The sequence below is a fragment of the Phodopus roborovskii genome, unplaced genomic scaffold, assembly GCF_943737965.1.
Source record: "Phodopus roborovskii unplaced genomic scaffold, PHOROB, whole genome shotgun sequence".
Taxonomy (NCBI): domain Eukaryota; kingdom Metazoa; phylum Chordata; class Mammalia; order Rodentia; family Cricetidae; genus Phodopus; species Phodopus roborovskii.
Genome location: NW_026125546.1, coordinates 5,718,614 through 5,746,321, shown reverse-complemented (window position 1 = coordinate 5,746,321; position 27,708 = coordinate 5,718,614). Strand labels below are relative to the sequence as shown.

The 27,708-nt window shown below is 38.2% G+C and overlaps 1 protein-coding gene across 1 annotated transcript; it reads right to left on the bottom strand.

Annotated features, from left to right (window-relative positions):
* Positions 1 to 853: 853 nt before the first annotated feature.
* Positions 854 to 23,946, bottom strand: Samd9 (sterile alpha motif domain containing 9). The gene is made up of 3 exons (XM_051177178.1): positions 23,733 to 23,946; positions 16,566 to 16,623; positions 854 to 5,855 (listed from the first exon to the last, which is right to left on the bottom strand). The coding sequence occupies exon 3, from the start codon at positions 5,845 to 5,847 to the stop codon at positions 1,099 to 1,101; it is 4,749 nt and encodes a 1,582-aa protein (XP_051033135.1). The 5' UTR covers positions 5,848 to 5,855; positions 16,566 to 16,623; positions 23,733 to 23,946; the 3' UTR covers positions 854 to 1,098.
* Positions 23,947 to 27,708: the final 3,762 nt, after the last annotated feature.

Sequence of the window (27,708 nt, the reverse complement as noted above, 5' to 3'; positions counted from 1 at the left end):
TTATTCTTTTTTTAAAAAATTACATTTTCAATTTGTTTACATGGTAGCCATCTCCTTTATCTCCAATGCATCTTTAGTTTTTTTTTAAACCCATTTTCCTATTCCCTCCTCTCCCTGATTTCTTTCCCTCATGCTTAAATCCTTTGACTCAAGTATTATGACTTCTCCTTTCTATCATCAATGTCCTACCATCCTCTAATCCCTTGAAGCATGCAGCAGAAGCCCCAGTCATAGCTCATTTGCTTATTCTTGGGATCTACATACATCACTTCTAGGTGTCCTAGTTATTTTTCCTATTGTGATAACATAACTGGACAGAAGCAACTTAAGGCAGTATTATGGTTAGCTTTAATTGTCAACTTTACATAGCCTAGAATCTTCTGCAAAGAATGTCCAGTGAGGTATTGTTGACACTGGATCAGCTTGTGGCCAGTTTGTGGAAGATTGTCTTAAATTAATGATGTGGGAAGGCTTTGCCCACTGTAGACAACACCATTCCCTAGAGAGAAAGAGTGTAAACTGCACAAGAGAAAATAAATTGAACTCAGCCAACAAGCAAGTAAACATGTGTGCATATGTTTCTCTCTGCTCGTGAATGTGAGAGGATCAGCTGTATGAAGTCAATGCTTTGATATTCCTACAACGATGAGGAGCCTGGAATTGTACGTGGAATTATAAACTGAAACAGATCCCTTTCTTTCTTTAGTCACTTTTGGCTATGGATTATATCACATGATAAAATGATAAACAGAAATAAAAATGATAAATTATGGAGATGGGTTTTATACAGGAGACAGGGATAAAACTCCCCTGAGCAAGATTCTAATGAAACTATGAAGACAAAAACAAATCACATATTTTGGTTTAAGTTTATTTTGTAGAAGTTTTAGAATAATTTCTTTACAACATAGTTACACAGAGGGAAAAGTAAAAAGGATTCTATGTACCCATTGCACAGAAATATCCTGAGGCTCAGCCTTGATTTTATTCTACTAGCTCCATTCTTACTACACAGAATTACTGAGTTGTATCTATAAATAAATTAAAGAAGAAAAGATGATACTAAGCCTACCTTTCTAGATGGAGAAACTCAAGATCTCAAGCAGTTTTAATGTCATAGGCAAGAAGGCCTCCAATGGAAAACCCTAGATAAAAAGATACCTTTTCTATGCTCCTCCCACTCCTAAGTTGACCTAAGTGAGCAGGTGTAATTTGTATTGTAATTTTTTCATTGATTCCGTACTCTATATATAAATTATTGTTTTCAGCTCGTCCCTGTAAACGAACCAAAAGATCCTGGACTTTCTTCTCTTCCCATACTTTCCCACTATGCCACCAGGAATTAATATCAGATACTTTTTCAAAACTTTCATCAATTTTTCCTTTGTGGATAAGTCTGTTCCTATTCTTGCCTTTCCCAAGAAAGAAATATGCAATTGGTTGCTTTGTGCGATACATACGTTTATATTGCCCCCTGAAAGAAGTTTCCAGTGCCCAAGCATACTTTTCCATTTGTTTAGAGTCTTGATCTAGTTGTTGGTTTTCTGGCCAGAATAAAAGAGAAGCGAGAAAATAAGGTTCTGAAAATTGGTAAGTCAGTCCGATTGGTTGCAGGATCTCTCGAAGATGCTCCTTCAATTTTTTAATTGGCTTCACTAATCTTGAGGTAGGGTTAATGCAAGAGAGGATGATGTTGGCCAAGATAAAATTTTGCTTTTCCTTTTGCTGGGTTTTGATAACACATTGCTCAAGAAGGGACGTGTATTGGTTCACTATATCTTCCATGGCACCCACAGCATCATTTGGACTTTTGATAAGATATTCTAAGAGTCCAGAAAACTTGTCTGCTTTTAAAGCTTCCAGGGTTCTCCGGATCCTTTCTACTTGAAGTGGTAGAGTGAGCTTTGATCTAAAATTTTGATTTTGTGGTTCTTCCAAGAGACTGAATATGTCTACATATCTCTTAAAGTACCCTACTACCTTTCTTCGACTTTTAGACTCTTCATATTGCTTTATATTGTTTCTGGGTTTTAGAAGGACAAAGTAATCGTCAAAAAAATCAAAGGCTCTCTTCAAAGAAGATCGCAAGTTAGTTAGATAAGGAATAAAATTCTTGAGCGCTGTCTTAAATTCACTTAGATCTCCTGGGATATCATGATTTCCTGATATAAAGTTGATCATATCTCGTTTAGATAGTTCATTTTTGTTGTCAAAAAAAGGAATGAGTTGGAGGATCTGGATAGTGTAGAGTCCAACTTCTATCTCCCCTTGATAACCAGCGATGTTGTAAGTATCATACCTCCTTTTTGACTTTTGATTCGGCCTTTCTTTCCCTTCATATTCTCTGTCTTCGGTTTGCTGTTGAGAATCTTTAAAAGCGTCTGATGCATGCACTGCTGAATCTAAAAGGTCAGTCAGCTCATCAACTGAGATACTTCCAGTCCTTATATGATCCTCTATCCACCATCTTATTTTACTCTTGTAGACTTGGCCTAGTGTATCTGAGATGTAGGAATTATTGGGCTCTATCTTTCTTGCTTGTTTTGCCCAAAAGAGAGCATTTTTAAAGTCCTTCTCCTTAAGGTAAAAATGTCTCGCTAAGGCTTGGCAAATGAATGCATTGGGGTTGAACCTGCGGGTAGCTTCAAGTAATACATCTTTTACTGCATCATTTCCTTCATCTTTATGTAATGCTTCGATGAATGGTGAGAACCAGTTTCCTGTCTCACCTTCATGTTCATTGCGCTGTCTTGTGAGCAGCAGTGTTTGCATGTCTTGGAAGAACTTACTTTTTCCTATACCCGTGTCATAGAACAAATTTTCTGTGAGCATATTCATCACAATTTCACTTTTGTTTAAATTGTAGCTTCTCTTCAATTCTTCCAGCGAAACAGTGGCAATCTCGTGGTGAATGATGCGCACGCCACAGTAGCTCCCACATTCTATCACCTCCGATTTGATTAGAATTGTGGAGTAGGTGCCCATCTTGTCTTCAAACTTTTCTGTCCCCCAGAAAGCCTTCTTGTTTGAGATGCCTAGGAAATATTCACACTGTGATAGGGAAATAGTAGTATCGGGGACATATGTGTTAAGAAGAGCTAGGAAAGAAAAGAGCTTTGCTTCCTTGGTGGCGACATTTTGCCCTTTCAGAATGTTCCTGACCACGTTTTCTATGTACTCTCTGTTAAAATTTGTTTTCATGATCATAAAAGAATAAAAATCTTCAAAGTTTTCATGCTGTTCTTTGATTTCTGTCAACTTAAGCTCAAATGCTCTCTGTTCTTTGTCAGACAGTTGGTGTACTAGAGCCACACTGTCCGGGATCTTTGCACTTTTCTCAGGATTTTGTGACCTTGTGCAATTTAGAATGATCACAAGAGGTTTCTCATATCGAATATGTTTGTTAGCAACAGCAGTTTGAATGGAGGCCTGAAGAAGGTAGACATTGTCTTGCTCTTCAAAGTCATCAACGAGGAGCAGCACAGGTAAGTACTCCTGACGACTTGTTGCTCCATAGGTGATTAAATTTGTCACCTGATCTCCAATTTCTGAGAAATCCTCTGTCTTATTTTTCAGCACAGCACATCTGAACTTCTTTCTTAGCTCCCAGAGAATATGCATGGCCAAAGTAGTTCCTCCACAGCCTGGATGATGATATAGATGAATAATTTTTGCACATACAGGTTGAGAAGAATCTGCCCATTCTTGAATTTTTTTTTCAAGTTTTGCGTATTTATCCCTTTTCACAAATTTTGAAGAATAGTTTTCAGAAGAGAAGTAGAAGTTCCACCAGGACACTTTGCCACCCCTGTAGAAGTCTTCCTCTTTGGATGTCTTGAATTCAAACAATTTCTTTTTGTCCTTTTCCAAGAGTGTACCTTCACATTCATTCTCACAGAGAATTTCCAAGGCAGTCATGATTTCTTCTTCTTTTTTCAGAAGGACTGTAGATGAACCAATAGATGGCAAGAATCGCTTTGAAGACTGAGTTAAGGATTTTAACTTAAGAATAGTGCCATTTATCTCTGCAAGATTTAAAGCAGAAATGCTTTGGCTTGATAATTCATCTTGCTGTCTTGATAATCTTGCTTCAAGTAGGTCTTTCCATACCTGGTAGATGTGTGAGCACACAGAAATACACAGTATATTTTCCATTCCTTTGAGATCTTGGTAGAAAGCACAGAAAGTCTCAATGAGAGGGTCTCTTGGGTCATCCACAGGGGACAGTAGTAAAAATACCACCAAAAATCTCCCTTTGGGCATTATGTCATCACGTGTAAGAAATGAAATCAGCCTCCTGACTTCAGAAGCTCTTTCTCTTTGCCAGGAAATTGGATCTAAGGGTTTGTATTTGTCACTGTCCAGGTCTAACCTACCATTGCAGAAAATCCAGCTGGGTTGCTGGTAAAGATTCAGGCTGAAAATCTTCTCATTTAATGCAGTTTTTTCTTCTACAAATTGGCTTGGAAAGTGGAGGTTTGCTACTCGGCTCCTTTTGAAAGCCTTGACTGCACCATTGCTCTCAGACTCGGGATCAAACTCCAACACAGCAAACCATTTAATTTCCTTCAGGAAATCTAAGTGACTGCTTTGATTTGGATGGCATTTATTTGTTACAAGGATGTACCACTCATAGTATGAGTTGTCTAACAGATCCTGGTTTCCTGTCAACAAATCAATTAGCTTTTGTCCCTCACTCTTGCTTCCATCTGGTTTCTCTTTGCATTTTGTTTCTACTTCTTTCCTAGAGTCTGCCACTGCTTTTAAATCTAACTTAAAGGCTCGGAAATCAGCTTTATTCCCTATGATGTCCTTACTTTGGGGCCCGTCTCGAACAAAGACCGAGTACTTTGAACTTTGTTGCCATGTTTGGTTCTTAAGATGTTGCATTTTGATCTGGAAATAGTCTTCTCTGCACTCAGAGTATTGTGGAAGGACATCTACCTCAATAACGAATCTGTTAGATGGAATACTGTTTGGCAGTAAAACTTCCACAAACCTTGGCTCTCGAATACACTTCTTTGCTTGTTGGACCTGATGGGCCTCAAAATACTGGTCTATCATCAGATTGAAGTGATTGATTAGGGTGTCTTTAGTGACAGTGGTGAGTTCCACGCCAACAATTTTTCCTTGGGGTTTGTCTTTGACTCCAAAATGAATGGTCCCATTAGTACGTGAATTCATACAAGCCGAAGCAAATCGGAAAATCTCATTGCTAAATTTCATCTTAATGTCCTCTTCTGTGGCTTTTTCTGTGTTTGTGAAGGCTTTGAATTCATGTACTGGGTCAATGAGATTGAGGGGTCCTGTTTCAGGCTGTAGGATGAAATGTAATTTGTAACGATATGGATTACTGAACTCATTGAAAGGGTACGCAATGCATGTTGGTCCTGGAGGTGACTGTTTTCCCTGTGGCTCTGTTTTGTCTTCTGTCGGCTCATTTTTTTCTGATTCAGCACCTTTAGTCTCTGGCCTCACTGAAGAGACATCAACCTTGTCTGTGTTCTCTTCACCCCTGTGGTTTTGCTTTGAATCCTCTCTACTGTCTGTCTGAGTTTTAGGAATATTTTTATTGCCTTTTTTCCTCTTAGATGTCTGAGTGGGCTGTTTTGAAGATGATTTCTGCAACTCTTTGAATAGCGCTTCTATTTGGATAGCTGGCCCATGGGTTATGCCCATTCCAACAAGATTGTTTTTATTTAACCACTTCAAGACTGCTCCACTCACGTCCTGCGTCATCAAGATTTCTCTGTGCTTTTGGTCAATCTTATGGCTTTCTAGCCACAGGTTCACGTCCTCTTTTGTCCAGTCATCTGTATTTTCTGGAAGGTTGGGCTTCTCTGCCATTCTGATAGCTATATAGAGAGAAGAAGAAGAAACATGATGTTGTAGTTTACAAGTGAAAACGTGAATCATTCAGTTTTTAAATAGGTAAAATATGCATGTGTCACAACATGTGAAAAGTTTCTGACACCAGTTTATTTTATATCAACCAAGAGAGATACCTCCAAATACAAATGCACAGAACGTTCCTCTACATGAACTGAAGCACATGATCCCCAGTTCACTTTCTTTGCTTTATATACGAAGTATATGGGTTACTTCCAATCATAGATCATCCTTTTTATGGTTGTCAAGTATAATGTGTTGTTTTCTGTGTTATTAAGAATATTCAATCCTGGTATATAGAAGAAAAAATGTGAAGCTAAGGGTAGAACTAAGTATAGTTTGTTTGATTTGATGTGACACAGACAAGTGAGATAGAACATATGAGTGTTATGCCTAGGTAGAAAGGAATAAAATAATCGAATGGTAATTAACGATTCATGATAGACACAAAATGCTTAATGTTTTGAGATATTAATTGGATTTTCCATTGGCAAACTCTTCTAATGTTTTGTATTATCTACTCAGAAAATATAAATCCCAGAGTAGATTATCAAGGTGATTGATAGTTAGCTGCAGTCAGACATAAATACTTGTCTACATCTTTCTGATTAGAGCAAGTGTATGCCATCGACTGAGAACCTTTTGTATTATCTAGTCTCATTGGACTGACCTAAAATATGAACACAGAAAGAGAGGTTAGTTTTAACATTTAAGATAAGATTGTGTGCATTCAGGGTGGTATTGTCATACACAGGTTTCAACATTTTAATTTAATTAGCAAAAGGATGTTATTATATGGCCATAAGTTGTGTGTACATGATAAAATATCGAAGAAAAAATTTTAAAATCTACAAAAAGTAATACACTAAAATATGCACATAAATGTAATTATAGAAAAATTGTCAAGTAACTCAAAAGAAGACAGAAAGATAAGATTGACAAAGAAAAAATAGATAATATAGGGAGAGCACTGAAGCAGGATTAAGTCCTAGTATATCAATAGTCACTTTCAATATAAATGTTTATATGCAGAAATAAAAAATGCAAATTGGTATATTGGATTAAAAATATGGCTATACTGTATCCTGTTTATATGACATCAAATTCAAATATAATATCATCAATTGAAAGTAAAAATATGGATAGATCTATATCATTAAAATATTACTAAATTAAATGCAAAAGTATTTATGCTAGCAAACTATAGACAAAGGTAATAGGAAAACAGAATAAAGAAAACAACCAGAGACAGAGATGTTATATATTGATAAAAGGTCATCCAACAAAATGTCACAGAAATCCTAAAGGTATTTACACCAGAAAAAATTATTACAAAATATGTGATATAAACACTGTTAGGATTTTACAATTCTACACAAATCTACATATATACAACTAGAGGCTTCAGTACTTTTCTTTGCCTTAACTATTGATACAGTGGTTAAACAGCAATAGAAGACATAGAAAAATTTAACATTGACAACATTACCATCTATTAATAGGTGCTAAATTGCATTTATAGAATAGTCAAAGAACCACAAAGTACCATTTTTAAGTCCAGATTTTTTTCATCTCCTAAACTATAAAACAAACTTCAATAAATTTAAATTAGCTGAAATCATACAGAATGTTTGCCAGTCACAACATAATCTCTAAGATATTTATACATTTATTTAGTGCATCTGGGTGCATATTTTATGTGAGTGCACTTGATTGCCAGCTTGATGGATTTTAGAATCGCTATAGAAACAAATCTCTGGGCATTGTGGTGGTTCATATATTTGAATGCTTAGGGAGTGCTACTATTTGAAAGAAGTAAGAGGTGTGACCTCATTGGAGCAAGTGTGTCACTGAGGGTAGGTTTTGAGGTTTTTAAAAAGCTCAAGCCAAGCCCAGTGTGATATATATTATTGGTTGTAAACATAAGTACATCTTGAATGAATTATAATCAAGTAATGGATTGTAATCTTGAAAGTAACTACAATGAATGAATGAATGCACAGTCCAGTACACCTGTGTGAGTTCTTTTTTGCTTGGTTTGAAGTGGATGAATCCATTTCTAGTCCAGACCTTTGAAGTCAGAAGACACATACCTTTGATGTGGATTGTGAGGCAGGAAGATACACCTTTAATCTGGGCTGTCCCTTCTGCTGGATGTAGAAGAAGGAAGAGTTTGCTTTTTGCCTTTGCCTTCTAGCATTCCTTCACTGGCATATTAGGGCCTACTTCTTCAGGATTTCAGCATATACTGAAGATTAGCTGAGATATCCAGCCTTGTGGACTGAGCAACTACCAATTCTTGGACTTTCTATTCTTAGCTAGCTATTGTTGGACTAGCTGGACTCCAGCCTTCAGTCATTTCAATAAATCCCATATACATACATACATACAGAAATGCATACATACACATACACACATATATAAACACACAACACACAACACACACACACACATACATGTTTATATTCATTGAATAAGCTCTGTTACTCTGGGGAATCTGTTCTCTCTTCCTGCTGCCTTAGGACCTGAAGATAGAACCCTCAGCTCCTTCTCCAGCACCACGTCTGCTGGTATGCCACCATGCTTCCTGCCACGCTAATAAAGGACTAAACATCTGAGACTGCAAGCAAGTCCCCAATTAAATGCTCTCCTTTATAAGAATTGTCGTGACCAAGGTGTCTCTTCACACCAACAGAACAGTGACTAAGATAGACATGTCTGTGAGAAATTGTCTAGACTGGGCTAGTTGAGGTAGGAAGATGCACCTTAAAACATGAGTGATGCTGTTCTAAGGGATGGGGTCCAGGATTGAATAAGAAGGAGAAAGCAAGCTGAGCACACGTGTAGGTGGGTTTTTTTTTGTTGCTGTTGTTTGGATCTTTGTTTTTTGTTTTTCTTCAAAATCAGAACTGCTGGTTCCCCAAAAACCACACAGAGACTTAATATTAATTACAAATGCTTAGGCTTGTTAATAACTAGCTCTTACATCTTAAAATTAATCCATATTTCTTATTTATGCTCTATCATGTGGCAGTACCTCTTTTCAACATGGCATGTTCATCTGTTTTCTCTGTATCCGACTCACAACTCCACCTTTTTTCATTCCTGAGCTCTTTTTTTTTTTTTTTTTTTTTTTTTTTTTTGTTCACAGGCCCTACCTAACATCTACTTGTCTAGCTATTGGCCATTTAGCCCTTCAATCAGAAGGTACCTTGGCAAAGACACATGTTCATAGTGTACAAAAATAATATTTATTAACACATAAAGGTTCATTACTGGGAATTCATGGTGGAAGGAGACAACTGATTCCAAAAAGTTGTTTTCTGATCTCCAAGTGCTTTGTGTGACATGTTCACACACACACACACACACACACACACACACACACACACACACACTTATTATATACTTAATTTTTATTTTATATTCAATTCTTTTCATTTTTCCTCTAGTTGTTTTATTTTACACTTTCACATTTGTACCTTCTACCTTCTTACCTCTCTGTTCATTCTTCCTTCCTACAAATTATTTTCTCATGTTCATGTCTATTTTTTGGTTTTGCAATCTCTAAAATTAACCAGAGTCATCTGATACAAATAATTGTTCAAAAAATGTTGAAAATACTTTTTAGCAAAATTTCAGTAGGTTTATGGATAGACAGTATCATTATAAAATTTACATGGAAAAATCAAAGGGTAGAGTAGGCTAGGTTAAAGAATAAGATGTTTCAAAACATTTTGACAACTACGTTATTTAAGGTCTGTGCTATTAGTAAAGAGACAAATATACTAATATCTTAAGATCCCAGAAATAGACTCATGCAAATATATCCAAATGATACTCAAATGATACTTGAGACAGATGCAAAAGTTGATTCTGTGAAGGATTCTAGGACAGTTTTCTCAACAAATGATGCTAGAGTAATGGGAAATCCATTTATACCAAAAGTGAATTTGGAATGGGCCATAGATTTATGTATATAACACAAGACAATATGAAAATACATACATGAAAATCTCCATGATCTACAAATAGTCAAAAACTCTTGTTCTCCCACCAAAAGCATGATTAATAATGAAAGACCTAATAAGTTGGACTTAGTCCAAATTAAAAACTTTTTCCTATAAAACAACATTAAGATGGTTAGAAAACAAGCTGTAAATACAGAGAAATATTTATACTCAAGCCACATGTTGTACTTGTATCTGTATTAAACTCCTAAAACTCATAAGTGAAAATGTACTAGAACTAGAAAACTAACATAGGAGAGAAGAAGTTTTTACTACTGAAATCACAAATGGCAAATGTACACTTCAAAAGATATTGAGCATAATTAGCCATCAGTAAAATGTAAATTAAAAGCACAAAGAGATGTTAATACACAGGCGTCAGTTGACTAAAGTAAAAAGTAGTGGCAGTTTCCTCTAAGACTCTGTGAATAAGAAGAGTCAGGGTAGTGAAGGAGAGGCCATATGCTTGGGAAAGAGAGAACACCGGAAATCAAGAAAGAGGTGAGGACACAAAGAGAGCATGAGGATGCATTCCAAGTAGGAGATAGATAGTGCCCCAGTCTCTCCACCCATTGTTGGGGGTAGATGGGGCCCGGGTGGGGCAAGAGAAAGCAGAAGCAGAAGCTCCAAGCACAAGGCATTCCCTGCAGCCCTGGCAACAACAGTCTGGCACTCTTGGCTTTAGGAAGAACTCTAGTTCTCCCAATGTGCTGTGTGACAGTGACTCCCTGGTGTGGCAGGCTAGCAGTGTTGGACGGAAGTAAGGTAAACACAGACAACAGGTGCTCCACCAAAGCAGGAGGAAGGGCTGGCTGAGAACATAATGCCTTCTTTCTTCATTGTATTGCTTATTTGTATTAATATCCCTTCATTTAAAATTTTAGTTTTCTGTTTTGTATGCATCTCTTGCTTTGACCTTCAATATTCTTTCTGATATGCTCATGTCTGTATTTGCAGCATTCCGTTGATGTTTTGGCTTGTATGTTACTGGAAAAGGCTCTTATATCTGTCCTTCTTTTCCTCAAACCAAATATATAATGTTTTCTCTACTGTGTTTTGTACCCCTAGCCCATTTGCCTCCTTTCTCATTCTTACTATCGCCATTATTACCTCTTCCCCATCCCCTACTTCACTATCTAAATATTGTTACCCTCCTTGCAAAAAACAAACAAACCAAAAAAACAAAAACAAAAAACCCAAAACAAAACAAAAGAACAAAAAGAAAAGAGAGAGAGAAGCAAAAGACAACTCCTCCCCCTAAGACTCTCTATAAATTGCATATTCCACCACCCAACAAGTACCCCAGTGCTTCTGTGAAGATCCCAGCGTCTTGCCTAGCAGCTGACACTGCTACTACTATCGAGTGTTAGTTATTAACACTCAGACTGACTGGGTTAAAGGAAAAAACAAAACAACAAAGAGCCTCCTAGATGTTGTTGCCCAGAAATTAACATTAATAAGTGTGGTTGTTTGAATGTAATTGCCCCAGAAGCTCAGAGGTAGCAGCACTATTAGGAGCTGTGGCTTTGTTGGAGGAAGTGTCACTGTGGAGGAGGGCTTTGAGGTCTGATATGCTGAAGCCATGCCCAACTTTCTGTTGCCATCACAGCAAGATGCAGAATTCTCAGCTCCTTCTCCAGCACCCTGTCTTCCTGCACACTACCATGTCCTTGTCATGACAATAATGGACTAAACCTCCGAACTGTAAGCCACCCAATTAAATGTTTCCTTTATAAAAGTTGCTCTAGCCATGGTGTCTCTTCACAGCAATAGAAACTCTAATTATGAGAGTAGGGAACACATCTGAAAATTGAGTCAAAGATTAAAAATTAATCTTCCAAGCAAATGGAAGTTGCATTAAGCAACAGTGATATTTCACATCTGATAAAGGAGACTTAAAATCATAACTAACCAGGAGAGATAGAGAACTTTATAGCAGACCATCCACTGCAGCCTCCCTTTCTGCCCCATTCCTAGTGATTATGCAGATGTTCTCCTACAGCCTTCCTCCACCTCATCCCACTCCCTCTAAACACCAATCAGGTAGGTGATAATCACTCTCCCTCCTCTTCTCCAATTACAATTCTCCAGTCTTACCCTTAGCTTTGTGGCAGACAACCAGCTGTGGTCTCTCCTGCCCCTGCCCCCATTTCCACGGAGTACAAAGATCTTGGTAGCACACTTAGCTTTCCTCCCTCTATGTACTTTCAAAGCCCCTCCCCTTTTAATTCATTCACTTTCCTTAGTGTCAGCTCCCAATACAAGTTCTACCCTGACTGGCCACGCCAGCATTTCAGAAACAAACCCTACCATACAAATCACAGACACTACACTTTCCTAAGAACCCTAGAGAACACCCACTCAACAAAGACAAGACCAGCTATCAGCACCTAGAATTACAATGATCCCAAACTCAGAGCTATAATGAATATGCTCAAGGACCTTAAAGGGGAGGTGAGCAAATCTCTTACAGAAATTGATAAAAACACAAACAGTGGAAGGAAATAAAAGTGGCAATGGAATCATTAAAGAAAACCCAAATTGAGGTATAACTGGAAATGAAAAATTTAGGAAGTCATACAGGAAGCTCAAAGGCAAGCTTCACCAATAGAATGCTAGAAATGGAAGATAGACTCTCGGCCATTGAAGACAAGATAGAAAAAAATCAATATCTTGATTTAATATAATGTTAAATGTTAAAAAAATCAGGATATCTGGGATATTATGAAAAAAATCTATGAATAATAGGAATAGAGGAAGGAAAAAAAAAAAAACAGAAAAAAGGCACAAAAAGTATTTCCAACTAAACCATAGAAGAAAATTTCCCTAACTTAGAGAAAGAGGTGTCAGCCGGGTGATGGTGGCACATACTTTAATCCCAGCACTTGGGAGGCAGGAGGATCTCTGTGAATTCTAGTCCAACCTGGTCTACCGAGTGAGTTCCAGTACAGGCTCCAAAGCTATGAGAAACCATCTTGAAAAACCAACCAACCAACCAACAACCAACCAACCAACCAAACAAATAAACACAAAAGAAATGTCTATCAAAGTATAAGAAGCCACCAAATAGACTTAATCAGAAAAGAAATTCCCCATGACATATTTATCAAAACTCTAAATTACAGAACAAAAAAAAAAATGCTAAAAAGCTTCAAGGGAAAAACATATGGAGCTAGAATTATTAAAATAATGTTTCAATTTTCAATGGAGACTCTAAAAGCCAGAAGGACTTAGAGATCACAGATGTCAGCCCAGACTACTATAACCAGCAAAACGTTCAATTATAATAGATGGAGAAAGACATTCCAATATAAAACCAAATATAGGCAGCATCTATCTACAAATCTAGTTCTACAGAAGGTGCTAGCAGGTGATTAACCTGAAGAGGTTAACCACACCCAAGAAAACGCAAGAAATAATTGCCTCAGACCAGCAAATTAAAAAGGGAAGGGTAACCCCACACCACACAACAAATAATGGTGCCAGTGTTATAATTGCTGTGATGAAATACCATGCCTAAAACAACTTGGGGAGGAAAGGATTTATTTTAATTATGCTTCCACATCACTATTCACCAATGAAGGAAGTCAGGACAGGAACTGAAACAGGTCAGGAACCTGGACACAGGAGCTGATGTAGAGGCTGTGGAGGACTTGCTGACTGGATTCTCATGGCTTGCTCAGCCTGTTTTGTTTGTTTGTTTGTTTTTATAGAGCCTAGAACCACCAACCTAGGCATATCACCACCTATAATGGGCTGGGCCTTCCACCATCAATCATTAATTAAGAAAATGCTCTTCAGGTTTGCCTAGAGCCTCTTCTTGTGGAGGCATTTTCTCAATTAAGCCTTCTTCATCTCTGATGATTCTAGCTTGTGTTAATTTGCTATAAAATTAGCCAGCACAAGTGGAAATCAACAAACACTGTTCATAGATGACTTTCATTATTGATGGGATCAATTCCCCAGTAAAATGATACAGACTAACATCATGCATACACAACAGGATTCATGCTTCTGCTCTGTCCAATAAATATACAGTAACGTCAAGGATAAACATCACCTTAGCATAGAAGTGTGGAAAAAGATATTCCAAGCAAAATAGATCCAAGGATTAAGCTGGTGTAGACATTTTAATAACTGTCAAAATAGACTTCAAATCAAAACCATTCAGGAGAGTCAGGGAAGGACACTAAAAACTCATCAAAGAAAAAAAAATCTGCCAAATCTATAGATCAAAACCAAGGTCACCCAAGTTAATAAAAGAAACACTACACAGCTAACACTATACAGCTAAAACCATATATTGATCCAGACACACTGAAAGCGAGTGAATTCAACACCCAAACCTCACAAATACACGGATCATCCAGATAAAAATTCAACAGAGAAATCTTGGCAATAAATAACATCATAAACTAGATGGACCCAATGGATACTCACAGAACACTTCACTCAAACAAAAAGAATATACCTTCTTTGTAACACCTCAGAGGACTTTCTCCAAAACTGACATAAAGCAAGTCTCACCAGATACAAGAAAACTGAAGCAACACCCTATATCCTATCTGACCACCATGGGTTAAAGCTGGGTTCAAAAAACTAATGGAAACTGAACAACTCTCTACTGAATGAAAAATGGATCAAGACAGAAATTTAAAACTTTTTAGAGTTGAATGAAAATAAAAGCACAACATATTCAAAGTTGTGGGATATAATGAAGGTATCTATAAGAAGCAAGTTCACAACACTAAGTGCTTAAAAAAAAAAAAAACTGGGAGATCTCATGGTAGTAACTTGGTAGCACGTCTGAAAGAAGAAATCAACCCAAAGGAGTATATAGCAAGAAATAATCAAACTCAGGGCTGAAATCAATATAATAGAAGCAAGCAAACAAATGACAAACAATACAAGCAATCAACAATGCATAGTTGGGTTTTTTTATTTTTTATTTTATTTAATTTTATATAATTAAATGAAAACAAACATTTATACACAATATTTGGGAATTTGGGCATCGTTCTTTCCAAACTACTTCCTGCTGGTAAGGGGCGCCATCTTGGGGGATTCGAAGAAGCATAGTTGGTTTTTGAGAAAATAAATAATATTGACAAATCCTTATCCAAATTAACTAAATGGCAGAGAGAGAATATCCAAACTGACAAAAATTTAGAGACAAAAGGGGGCATATAATTATAGACACGGAGGAAATTCAGAAAATCATAAAACATACTTTAAAAACCTATTCTTGATAAAACTTGGAAATCTAAAAGAATTGGATAATGTTCTTTATATATAACAACAACCAAAGTCTGCTGCTACCATGCATCCCCTCCAGGATGATAAAGGACTAAACCTCTGAAACTTTAAGTAATGATAGTGAAATATGCAACCACAAAACAAAATTATTTTATTGCAGAAAAAAGTGGTGGTGCTGGAGATGGTCAAGTTAAGCAAAGTTAAGTCAGAAACACCATGGAGGAACAGCACAGTGGGAAAAAGCTGCCTAACTCATATCAGCCAGGAGAGCGCACTAGAGAGAGAGAGAGAGAGAGAGAGAGAGAGAGAGAGAGAGAGAGAGAGAGAGAGTCTGGTAGATTAAACAAACTGTTCAAAATATTCCTCAACTAACAGTCTTCCTGTAACTAGGCCACTTCCTTTAGTTTCTACCATCTTCCAATAAAGCTTTTAAACCCCAAATCGATCAATGGATTAATCCATGTGTGAGGTCAGAGTCTGAATGATCCACTCCCTTTTCAAGATGCAGCATTTCTGTACATGGCCAGGACCAAGCCGCACATGAGCCTTCAGGGATATTTTCTATTATAACCACAACACACAACAACCATCATAAATCCCAAGAGAATTTTGCTAAGGGAAACAGCCAACCCCTAATGTCACAATCTGTATACTGTTACTTACATGCATTCTTGAAATGGCAAGGCCATAATAATGGACACCAGATTAGTGGCTACTGGAGTTAAGGAACGATGGAGTATGAGGAGTGAACACAGCTAGAAAGACGCACAAGAGGGATGTCTGTGAGGCAGTGCTTGTGTTTTGAATGCACAAACATCAATGCGATGTTGTGCTGCGGTGCTGAAAGACTTTACCAGCAGGGACCTTGATAAAAGTTATATAGACTATATGATTATTTCATACAACTACATGAAGATGGTGGTGATTGTAAAGAAGTTGAATTTAAAAAAGATGCAAAATTAGAAAAGCATGCATTAGGGAGAAAACATTTAAAATTAAACAGTCATGAGAATACTAAGTATTGAAACTTGAAACAGTACCAACAATATCTGTGGCGCTTACAAGATTAAATGTTTTCATAAAAATAAAAGAATGACTGACAACTTAGTGTGTTTAAAGTGCAACACAGTAAGCTTAAGCAGGGAAGAAAGAGGGAGAAAGTAGACTTAAAAGAAGACATTTAAAGGAAAAGTAGAAAACACAGCCACAATGGAGGTACCCAGCAAAGCCCCAAAGTGGTACTCAATAAAAGGTGATAAAGTTGACAGTCATGTGGAAGAATCCACTACTAATAAAAGAACAATGGGAGAACTTAGCAGATGCTACAACACAAACTAAGCGAATCAAAGGGTAATACAGCCAACTTTCTGTGGATAAACTTTGAAAAGTGAGAGGAAATATATAACTTACCAACACTCACTGGAGAATCAGGGAAAGGAGTCCCACTGCCCAGTCATTGATGTTCCCACTGTAGTGACAAGAAACAAGATTAAAGAGTTTGGAAAGCTTAGACTTTTGAAGTTATGCAGCCGAAGACAGCTGACATGAGCCAAAATTCTGAGGACAGAGAGGTCTTTAACTAGGTGAACTCCGAACAATTTTCTGATTCTGCTTTGGAGCTGAGGACAAGATAGGACTAGTTAGAAGATGACAAACCGCGTGGGTGGACGCGGTAGATCAGAATCTACAGCAGTTCCAAAACCTTAACCCATTGCAGACATTCAAAATTAAACTGCATGGATGTAATAACACATGCCAATCAGAATGGCTGGCATTGAAACCCATACATAATTCCAATTGTTGCATAAAGTGGAGAGTGAATGGAGCATTTGGGAAGTGCTGGTGGGGATGCAAATTGTTTCAGCTAGTCTGAAAAATTATTTGAATGCTTTTATCAATATAAGTATATACTTACCTTATAAGCCAATTAGTTTGTGTGTGTGGGAGGGGGACTGAAGGGCTGATTCAGCAACAACAGAGATAATTCTTGCACATATAAGAGGGAGGCAACTAAGGCACTGACATAGAACATATTGTATGGATGCATTTTCATAAAGTTCAAGGGCACACAGAGTAGATTACTACCGCAGTAAGTTTTGATTAAGGGTGTATTTTCTGGGAACGGGGACAGTACTCTAAATTTGGGAAGCTGCATAAATAAACATCAGAACTGTGTCATGGAGAGAAGCTCATGTCACATAAATCACACTTCATTTAAAAAGGCACCGATGCCTTTAAAATACATGATGAAGTATGCAGATGACTAAAATAAAATGAAGCAAGAGTGGTGTGTGCTCTAAAATCAAGGGTGATGACTAGTTCAAGTCTAGGTATTCAAGCCTTAAGATTTTACCAAACACTTAGTGTTTCTACATCAGCTATCAGGACTAGCTTTGAGCTGCTATTCTACTCACAGTTTATTCTGAGTATCGTTTTCCTTAGCTTCTCTAAAACTTTGGTCTACTTTATAGATACAGCTCAGCGGAAGACCTGGGGTTAGAGCTCCAGCACATGAAACAAACACCAACTGAAGAAAGGTATCTACACTCACCACTATAAGGCTCAGTAGACAAAGGTACAATCAAACACCTGCTAGGTACCAGCTTCCAATCTGGAACACTACATTTTCTCCATATTTGTGTGTTTCTTTTAGACAATCTTGTATTAGCCAATCTTCTTGGCTATCTCATGTGATTTGTTTGTTTTCTCTCTCTCTCTCTCTCTCTCTCTCTCTCTGTGTGTGTGTGTGTGTGTGTGTGTGTGCGCGCGTGTGCATGTGTGTATGTGTGTGCGTGCCCTTGCGCCTATGTCTGTGCCTATGTTTTCTTTTATTATCCTTTTGGAAATTGGTATGGCAGTTTCTTAGAAAATTGGAAACCAATTTACCTCATGACCCAGCCATGCCACTCTTAGGCATATACTCAAAGGATACACATTCACACCAGAAAGACATTTGCTCAACTATACTCGTAGCAACATTATTCGTAATAGCCAGACCCTGGAAACAGCCTAGATGCTCTTCAACCGCAGAATGGATGGAGAAAATGTGGTGCATTTGCACAATGGAGTACTACTCAGTGGTTAAAAAAAAAAAAAAAAAAAAGAAACGACTTCTTGAAGTTTGCAGGCAAATGGATGGAACTAGAAAAAAACATCCTGGGTGAGGGAACCCAGACTCAGGAAGATGAACATGTCTCATACATGTATGCTTTCTCTTGGGGATGAAAGTCTAATAGAAAGATTAATGTCCTGATGGGAGATGTCATTCTGTATATGTTTCTCATACTGGTTAATAATAAAGCACTATTGGCCAATAGGAAAGGAAGATAGGAGGGACTAGGAGACAAGGAAGAAATAGGAAGTAGTAAGGAGGAGCCAAGATGGAGAGTCTGGAGAAAGCAGTATGCCACCAGCTCCCCGGTAAGAGAAATACATAGGTCAGCAGAAATGGGTTAATACTTAAGACAGAGCTAGCCGATAAGAAACAAGTAACCGGGCCAACAGCATTGTATCAAATACAGAGTCTCAGTGTGTTATTTGGGGCTGGCTTGGTGGCAGAACAAGAGCCGGCGGCGGGTAGAAAAACCCATTCTCCTTACAAATGGCGCCCAACGGTTAATAAGAACTTCCACTTAAAATTTAACAAAAGCTTAAAAAAGGGTTTTAGAAGCAACAGAACAGAGACAAGCAAGGTTTCTTGGTATCAGCATTTTTCTCAGTTGAACTCTGCTTTGCTACAGACAAGCAGATATTCGCGTGGATCCTTTAAGGGAAGATTCCTGACTCAGCATATGCTGCAAAAAACCTCAAGGCTTTCAAGAAACTCTGCTAACAATTTATTGGTGTGTATGAGAGATGGCAATGGCAGTGACCACATCTCCAAGCCGGCAGCATGCTTTCTGGGTGGCAGCGCAGACCAAGGTGGTGAGCACAGCTCTCAGTGCTGGCGGTTAAAGTACCCGCCACCATCTTTGGTAAACCGCGGCAGAAACAAAGACTTTCATTTTAACAATGTTATTGTTTAATAGATAAAGACTCATGGCCAGAAAAAGATAAAGATTTACAGTAGAGACAGATTCACATTAAGAAAAGGTGCTAAAAGTTTACAGTGTGTTTTAAAACAAATACATAGGCTTGGGAGACAAAAATAAAATGGTTTTAAAGAGACAAAGAGGAACTGGGTGTTGTAGCACACGCCTTTAATCCCAGCACTCAGGAGACAGAGGCAAGCAGATCTCAATGATTTACAAAGTAAACCTGGTATACAGAGTAAATTCCAGTGCAGATAAGAGTTACAAGGAAAAGCTCTGTCTCAAAAAATAAAAAGTAAAAGAAACAGAATAATAATAAAACCACATAAAGATGAAAAGCTCAGAGAGAATCTGGTTACTGTATGGAATTATATTGTCTTTATATCATTTGACTGCTGAGGAAACAACAACTGTTGAAGGAAATACTGCTGGATTAATTCAACTTATATATTTTAAAAATGCTTTGACTCCAACATCCAAGTTCAAGGACAAGTTACTGGGGAAAAGGATTTCTATTTTTGTTTCCACAGAAAATGAAAAGCTATGGATTCCTTCCAGACTAATGTGGTTTGATCAAGCCAGGCTGGTGATCCAACATTCAAAACAGCTTGGACAAAGCAGCCTCGCAAACTACAGCCAAGATTTCTACAACTTCTTAGGAACCCCATGACAGCGCCCCCTATCAACAAAAAGTAGTTTAGAAAGAACGACGCCCCAATTCCCAAATATTGCTTATAAATGTTTGTTTTCATTTAAATGGATTTGGTTATAAATGATTAATGATCACAACCAATATCTTTTTAAAGGTAAAAAGGGAATTATGGTATAGATATGAATACTTTGTTTTGGAATGGATTTTCATTTATTGATACAATTTAAGGTCAATTTTGTGATATATATATATATATTTCTCCTCTTGTTTATGTATTGTGTTTGCATAGCTCATTTAGAAATATAATGTATAATTTAGTACAGATTTTTAGATAGATACCTTTGATAGTTAGAACTTATAGTTAAGTTAGTTAGTATTTCTAGATATACAGACATATATTTGAGATGGTTAGGCATTCTTCAAACCTTTCAAAGACCTACAGAATATGGCATCTAAAATGGTTTAGGGTTTTTCTTGACAGTGAGACATAATTGTTCCTGGCAACACCAACTGCGTCAGAAAGGAAGATGGACATTGAAGAAACACGTTATGGAGTTTACTTCCAATATGGTAAGACTAGCCATTTGGACAAGATACTGCTCTTGTCTGGACTGTTTGACTTTATGCTGTATAAACTGGACATGTAGGGCTCAAAGAAAAGTGACTGCTGATTCAAGATGGACATTGCTATAGAGTTCCTGCTTCATGGAAGAGTCTGCGAGACAGTATGCAGGACACAGAGGAAAGTGACTGACAAACTGCCAATACAAGAAGACAGTTTAAAGTTTCCTGCTTTGCAGGAGAGTCTGTCAGACACACTATGGCCTATGGGCTGAAGATGGAAAATTAGAGAAGAACTTCGGGTGACCAGTCAGTGAGTTGTCTCTATCATTTCTAGAGCTTATATACTATCCTTCTGTGGTCTTTGAAGGAGTTGAAGACAGATAGTTATGGTTATAGTTTTCCTTAGTATTAAAGATAAGTTACATAGACTTTAGACACACAAAGATAGGATAGATGATGAAATATTTTCTTCAAATCTTGCTAAATGTTAATGGACTAAATAGTGCTAACTGTGATTCTTATTTGATAACTGTTATGTGATATATTTTGCTATGTTAAGGTTAAAACCCTTGTTTTTATTTAGACAGAAAAGAGGAGATGATGGGAGATGTCATTCTGTATATGTTTCTCATACTGGTTAATAATAAAGCACTATTGGCCAATAGGAAAGGAAGATAGGAGGGACTAGGAGACAAGGAAGAAATAGGAAGTAGTAAGGAGGAGCCAAGATGGAGAGTCTGGAGAAAGCAGTATGCCACCAGCTCCCCGGTAAGAGAAATACATAGGTCAGCAGAAATGGGTTAATACTTAAGACAGAGCTAGCCGATAAGAAACAAGTAACCGGGCCAACAGCATTGTATCAAATACAGAGTCTCAGTGTGTTATTTGGGGCTGGCTTGGTGGCAGAACAAGAGCCGGCGGCGGGTAGAAAAACCCATTCTCCTTACAATGTCCCACTGGCAGACTTTGAAGTGGAATGAACTTTCTAAATAATCAGACTGATTTCAGTAAAGAGCATTCTTACACTATGAATTTAAACTGCCAGTTTATAAATGGAATTTACACTGCCACATATTGTTTCTCTAATGTTTCTAGGCAGCATAGGAAATAATGTTTTTTTTTATTATGGCATTTAAATTGTTTACTTATTTGCATTAAATTTGTGTGCATGTGCGTACGTGTGTGTGTGTGTGTGTGTGTGTGTGTGTGTGTGTGTGTGTGTATACTTGTATGGTTTATGACATTGGAGGTTCTGCTCTTTTACTATCCACTTCATTTTTTGAGTGAGGTTTTCTTACTCAGACTGCAGCTAGCAAGCAGTAACAACCAACTTCCGGGCACTTGTATCACCACAGTTTTCTAACAAATTATAAAGCAAAAAGACCTTGAGAATATCAATCTTCACATCTCTTGTGTACATCATCATGGATGACAGTCTTCTAGACTCAATATAAATGACTCAGACATGATACAAGAGCTGTGTGAATGACAAAGAGCTGCCATCTCAAGTTTGTCACAGCTTCCTCCTGGACAAGTGCTCTGCCTTGTAGACAAGGAGAAAGAAGCAGGAAGTGACTGTGCTTTTACTGATTTTGCAACTAACACCCGATCTCACTGACTACTAGCTACTCCCATATATAAGCAAAACCTCATACACTCATGTGCAACAGTCCGGCTCTGAGCCTCAACTATTACCTGCTTTTGCTCCTCCATCTAGCCCATATCTGCTGTGTATTCACTGCCGAGACACAGAGTGAGCATATGATGGTCATTCGGCTGCCTGGTGTGCCAGGCTCCTCAGTACAGGCCCAGGGTTCTTGTGTCATATCTTATCAGGACACCTGGAGTCTCCTTAACTTTATCAGTGAAAACCTCCCATAGTCACACACACGCGGTCCCCACCCCTCTGGGTGTAATAGCATAAAAATACAAGGGGGGATCATGAGTTAGGTGACTTACTGGCACCTACCCTGCATGCCATGAACCTATCAGAATATAAAGTTGAGGCCTCATGTCAGGGTTGGAGGTATGGAGATCTGGGCTGGAATATTTGGTTGAGAAAGTAAGCAAATAAAATTATAAGGGGCCAATTTTCAGTGTTTTCACTCTTAGCTTATGCGACTGCACAGGTTTCACATTCTAGCTGTTTCTCCTCGCTCAGTGGTTCTCAACCTTCCTAATGCTGTGATCTTTTAATACAGTTCCTCATGTTAAGATGACCCCCGACCATACAATTATTTTCATTGCTACTTCCTAACTGTAATTGTTCTACCGTTATGAATAGTAATGTAAGTATCTGTGTTTTCTGGTGGTCTTGGACAACTTCTGTGAGAAGGTTAGTGACCCCTGCAAAGGGGTGGCCATCCACAAGTTGAGAAAGACTGTTCCAAAACTTCTATCAAGTCTTGATAGCTCTTCCTTTAATCAATCCTTTAAAACCCCTAAAAAGGCCACTTGGGAGAATGCACTATAGGGGATGAAACTTCTTTCTGTATGCCACTGCACTAATGGTTTCTTTAGACTGTCCTGTGTTTCTAAAAGGTTTGCAGAAATCCTAAAAAGTGCTGCAGGGTCACACATATATAAAATCCCTTAGGACAAAAGAACACGAGGTGGGCTAATTAGAACTTTAGAAAAGTGGTCTGTCTGTCCCCCAGGTTTGTTTCTGAGCCCACACAGGGTAATGAAGGAACAGAATTTACATGACTGAACCCACAGACACACTTAGGAATTGTAGGGTTGACTGAGTGTTTGTTGGCATTTCTGCAGGAGGTCTTCATTCAGCAACACATTCCCCTTTAATGACATCATCAGTTACTTGGGGGAATCAGACCCAAGCCTCTGATTCTCAGCTTGAACATAAACAGCCCTGATTCCAAACTTGCTAGAGGAAGCTCTAGCAGGCAGACAGATCTGCCTCTCTCAGATGGATCTGATTTGACATTAATATACAAGAGGCTGTCAAGGACTCTGTTTTCTAGCCTGCATGATCCTTAGAATGATTGGGAGGTTGTGTCTTTGAATGATGCAAACATTAAAATGTTTAGTTTTTTTTTTTCCTTTCTGAAGATGCTGCTTTCCTTTGGGGGGATATTAATAGAGATGTCCCTACTTGTCAAGCACATCCTGAGTAGGACGCTATGACTAACATAAAGCAGACTCCTTTCTCAACACTACATAGTCCAGAAGATATAGGCTCAGAATATTATAAGTTTTGAATTGAAATACATTCAAACTTTCTAACCATAAAGTATATTTCTGCCTGTTCAATAAATGGTTGCTATAGACACTTAGCAATAACAACAAGAATAGGAGAGATTTTGTACTCACCCAATTTTCAAATTTCTTCTACGTTTGAAAAAGAAAAGGAAAAAATGCCCATTTTTGGTGAAAAAAAAAATGTCCGGTGTCTGTATTTTCTTCGTCTGGATGTCAGAGACAAACAACTTCATTTAGTCTTGATGAAAGCTTAACTAGCCAATCTCCTACCTTGACAACAGCGCAAATCGGCTGAAAAACACCAGGGTGTGTCTGATGCTGGCAGAGTATAAGGAAGTGGAAAAAAAAAAAAAACCTGTCTCCATCACACTTTCGATTCTCAAATAGGAGACGCTGCTGTTTTCCTGGAATGCTTTTTTTTTTTTTTTGTATTTGGTTTCTGTCTAGCAGCAACTATGCCATCTTCTGGCTTATTTGGGTAAAGCCCAAAGGCTTTATATTTTTGAGGACTGGCAGAGAGCCCCAATGTCTTTGGGTAAACTATGGGTGATTCTGTTTAACTGATTCCCTGGGAATATAAATTTTGCTTATTTATTATACTTAATATTGTTTTATCATATTTTCTATACCTGAAAACAACACACTAGATGATTTATAGACTAAGGAATTGTATTCCTTATGGGTTTTTGAGGCTAGGAAGTACCAGGTGAAGGGGCTGCACCTGGGGAGAAACTTCTGGCTGCCTGGGTTGCATATGTCCCCAGGTAGACAGGGCAGGCAGCTCAGGCTGAGGTGGAGCTTGCTCACTTGGGTCCCTCTTCCTCATCTAATGAAGGCACTGTAGATATGATGAGGGTGAAGGGCCCTCATGATGGCATATGATCCTGATTACCTCCGAAGCTTTCACTGCAGGGTACCATTAATGAAAGTCCTCAGGAATTAAGTTTAAACACAAGTTTTCAGAAGTTACAGGCAGATTATAGCACTTAATGTATGCTAATTTCAAGTAAACTATGATTTTTATAGCAATATCAACACTTCACTAGATCACTTTGCTTTTGCCTTTAGTGTTTATACATTTTTATACTAAATAAGTCATTCAAACAGCAATGCTACAGGGAAAATTTGTTAAATATATATATATATACATATATATATATGTACATATGTATGTGTGTATGTATATGTACATGTATGGAGGCATATATACACATATATGATTGAAAGATGGCAAATGATTGTTTTGACTTTAGTAGTCTAAAAGTATCACTTGGTAGAATTCAAAAGACCTTATTAATGAAGAAATAGTTCTTATCTCTGAGAAAAGACAACACAAGCTCAAAACAGAGAGTCTCTATATCAGCTCTGATTCTATTTTCCTATGCCCTACAACCAAATGTGTGCTGTGTCTTAGCATGTAGACTGCCATCTAGCTCCCATGAGCAACCAGAAGCAATGGCAACAGCCTGGATTATTTTGGGGGCCTCTGGGACTTCTCTGACTCTAGAAAGACGTTTCTTACCCTTCACTGGGATTTTCTTATGGCTTCTGGGGTCATAGTTTTTAATGCCATTAGCTCTAAAAAGACTATATACTATCTTCAGTCAGTACCCTACTGCCATTCTCTCTTATCCATATCGGGGATGCAGCCACAGTGTCCAAGTGCCGTCTACTTGGGAAAAGCAGCCTGATCTCCATATTGCTTAAAGCAGTCTGCATACCCCTCCAGACAGTAATGAGTTACAAAAGTCCATGTGACCACTCACCTGTGAATGAAAATGAGGGCACGGTGGCTCCAAGGTATGGTTGAACAGAGAGTTTTTATTGTGGGCACAAGGGAGAGTACAGCCAGAGGCCTCTAGAGGAGGAGAAAGCAGTAGACTAGACATGGCTAGTAGACTGAACCAGACCATGAGAGGAACGAAGAGAGGGGGCTGAAATAGCTGGTTTATAAAGGAATCAGAAGAAAAGCTCAGGGGCTGCAGGTGTTAAGGGGAGGATAAGAAGAGCTGAGAGGAACTAGGACTCTGTAACAGGTACTTAGGATGCTGAGTGAGTCTGGTGGCCAGAGTCTGCTTCGATATGTGAATAGGCACCCCAGCCATTTGTTCTGAGTTTCTTTGGGATATAACTCTTAGTTCTCAAACTCAAAATGGCTAACTGAGGGTGCCTATCTCATGTATCAAAATGGACTCTTGGTGCCAGTTTTCCTCAGTCCCTACACATACATCACCAGACAGATACAGAGCTATCCTGGCTAGCATGCCCTGCCCTCTGCCCTAAACCTCCACTCTCAAACTCCTGACAAACTGCTGACTCTAACAACAGAAAGACTCACAGAAAATAAGACAAGCAGACTAAAAAAAGTAGAGAAGTCATAAATATAAATGCTGGAGGACACATATATCTCAAAGATGGGCGAAACACAACAAAGAAACAACACACACAGCGAGAGAGAGAGAGAGAGAGAGAGAGAGAGAGAGAGAGAGAGAGAGAGAGAGAGAGAAGTAGAAGGAGGAGGAGGAAACAAGTTACTATGATTCCTCCTTAAATTCAGTTTTCTCTCTACTAGAAACTAGAGATAATGAAGTGCCAGAAAAATAACCAAAACTCTTAATTTAAAAAGGCTAAGTGATCAGATATTTGACTCAACTAAACAGATAAATGAATGAATCCGACATAGCCTTTTTAAGAAACTTATCAATGTGAATGTCCACTCAAAAGTTTAGAAGACAGTGAAAACACACGAGGGAAATACTTAGCAAGGAAATTGAGATGTTAAAAGACAGCAACAACTAAAATGGTAAAAGTGAAGAGTCAGGTAATCAAACAAAACAAGCAAGGATCAACAACAAAGCCAAACAGTGGGAAGCATCACCCACAGCCAAGACAAACAAAAGAAAGATGTTCAGGGATGGAAAACAAAAATCAAGATAAACACGTACAAAGAAAAGAAAAGTAATGAGTATGCCCAAAACTTTCAATAACCATGGGACACATTCGGAGATCAAATCAAAGAATCCACAAGACAAAGAAGTGAAAAGTTCCTGTATCCCCATAAGCCTCTCCAACGATGCAGCAATCCAAATCAGACCAAATCAAACTGAATTAGAAAAAGCCCATGTTTAACAGATACAATGCTCCTGGATAGCCTTCCAACCACCCCACCCCCCGAGACGAGATGGGAGAGAGAGAATGGAAAACCATGAGACTTGTTTTCTGGGGGACAGTTTATTTATTTTTATATATATAACTTTTAAAATTTAAATTAGAAACAAGCTTGTTTTTACAAATCAATCCCAGTTCCTGCACCCTCCTGTCCTCCCCTGTTCTCTCCACCAACCCCCATCCCATCCCTGCTCCCTAGGGAGGGTGAGGCTTTCCATGGGGAGTCTTAAAAGTCTGTCATATCAGCAGCAGTAGGGCCCAGACCCTCCTGGAGGGGGCAGTTTAAATACCCTGTGAGATTGGTCTTGCTCATCTCTTGGGGGAGGGGCTATCATTTGGCAGGATTTCGGAGATGCAGCAGGGTGGGGAGGGGGATTGGGTGGAACCTCCACCATAACATCCCATACTCTTTGGGTATGTGAATGCCAGGGGCTAGGGTGAAGCTTTCACCAGAACAAGAAGGAGCTGAAATAAAGAATAAAATCAGTAAAATCACAGACCATTAGTTTAAAGAATTCATCACAGAACATTTCCCAAGACAACAAAGGAAATGTAGACACACACCCTAGATGCACTTACAACCCCTAAAGATACCACCAGGGAAGAACTTCTCTATGACATACCATCCTCAAGTTTTCAAAAATACAAATAAATTAAACATTAATGATTTAAAGAAAATACTAATTCCTATACAAAGGCAGAAGTCTCAGAATAAGTCACATTTGTGATAATCAAGCCTAAAATGCAGGAAGGCATGGGATGGTGTACTTCAAGGCTGGAAAATAAATACTGTTCACAAAGTTGCTACTTCCAGCAAAATTATCTTTCAAAATTAATAAAGGAATAAGAATTTTTTAAGAAAAACATAAATTAGGGCAATTAAAGACAACCAAGTCATCACTGCAGAAAATATTTAAAG

Excerpts from the sequence above, each read along its gene's own strand:
- Samd9 (XM_051177178.1), bottom strand. The coding sequence starts at position 5,847 with ATGGCAGAGAAGCCCAACCTTCCAGAAAATACAGATGACTGGACAAAA.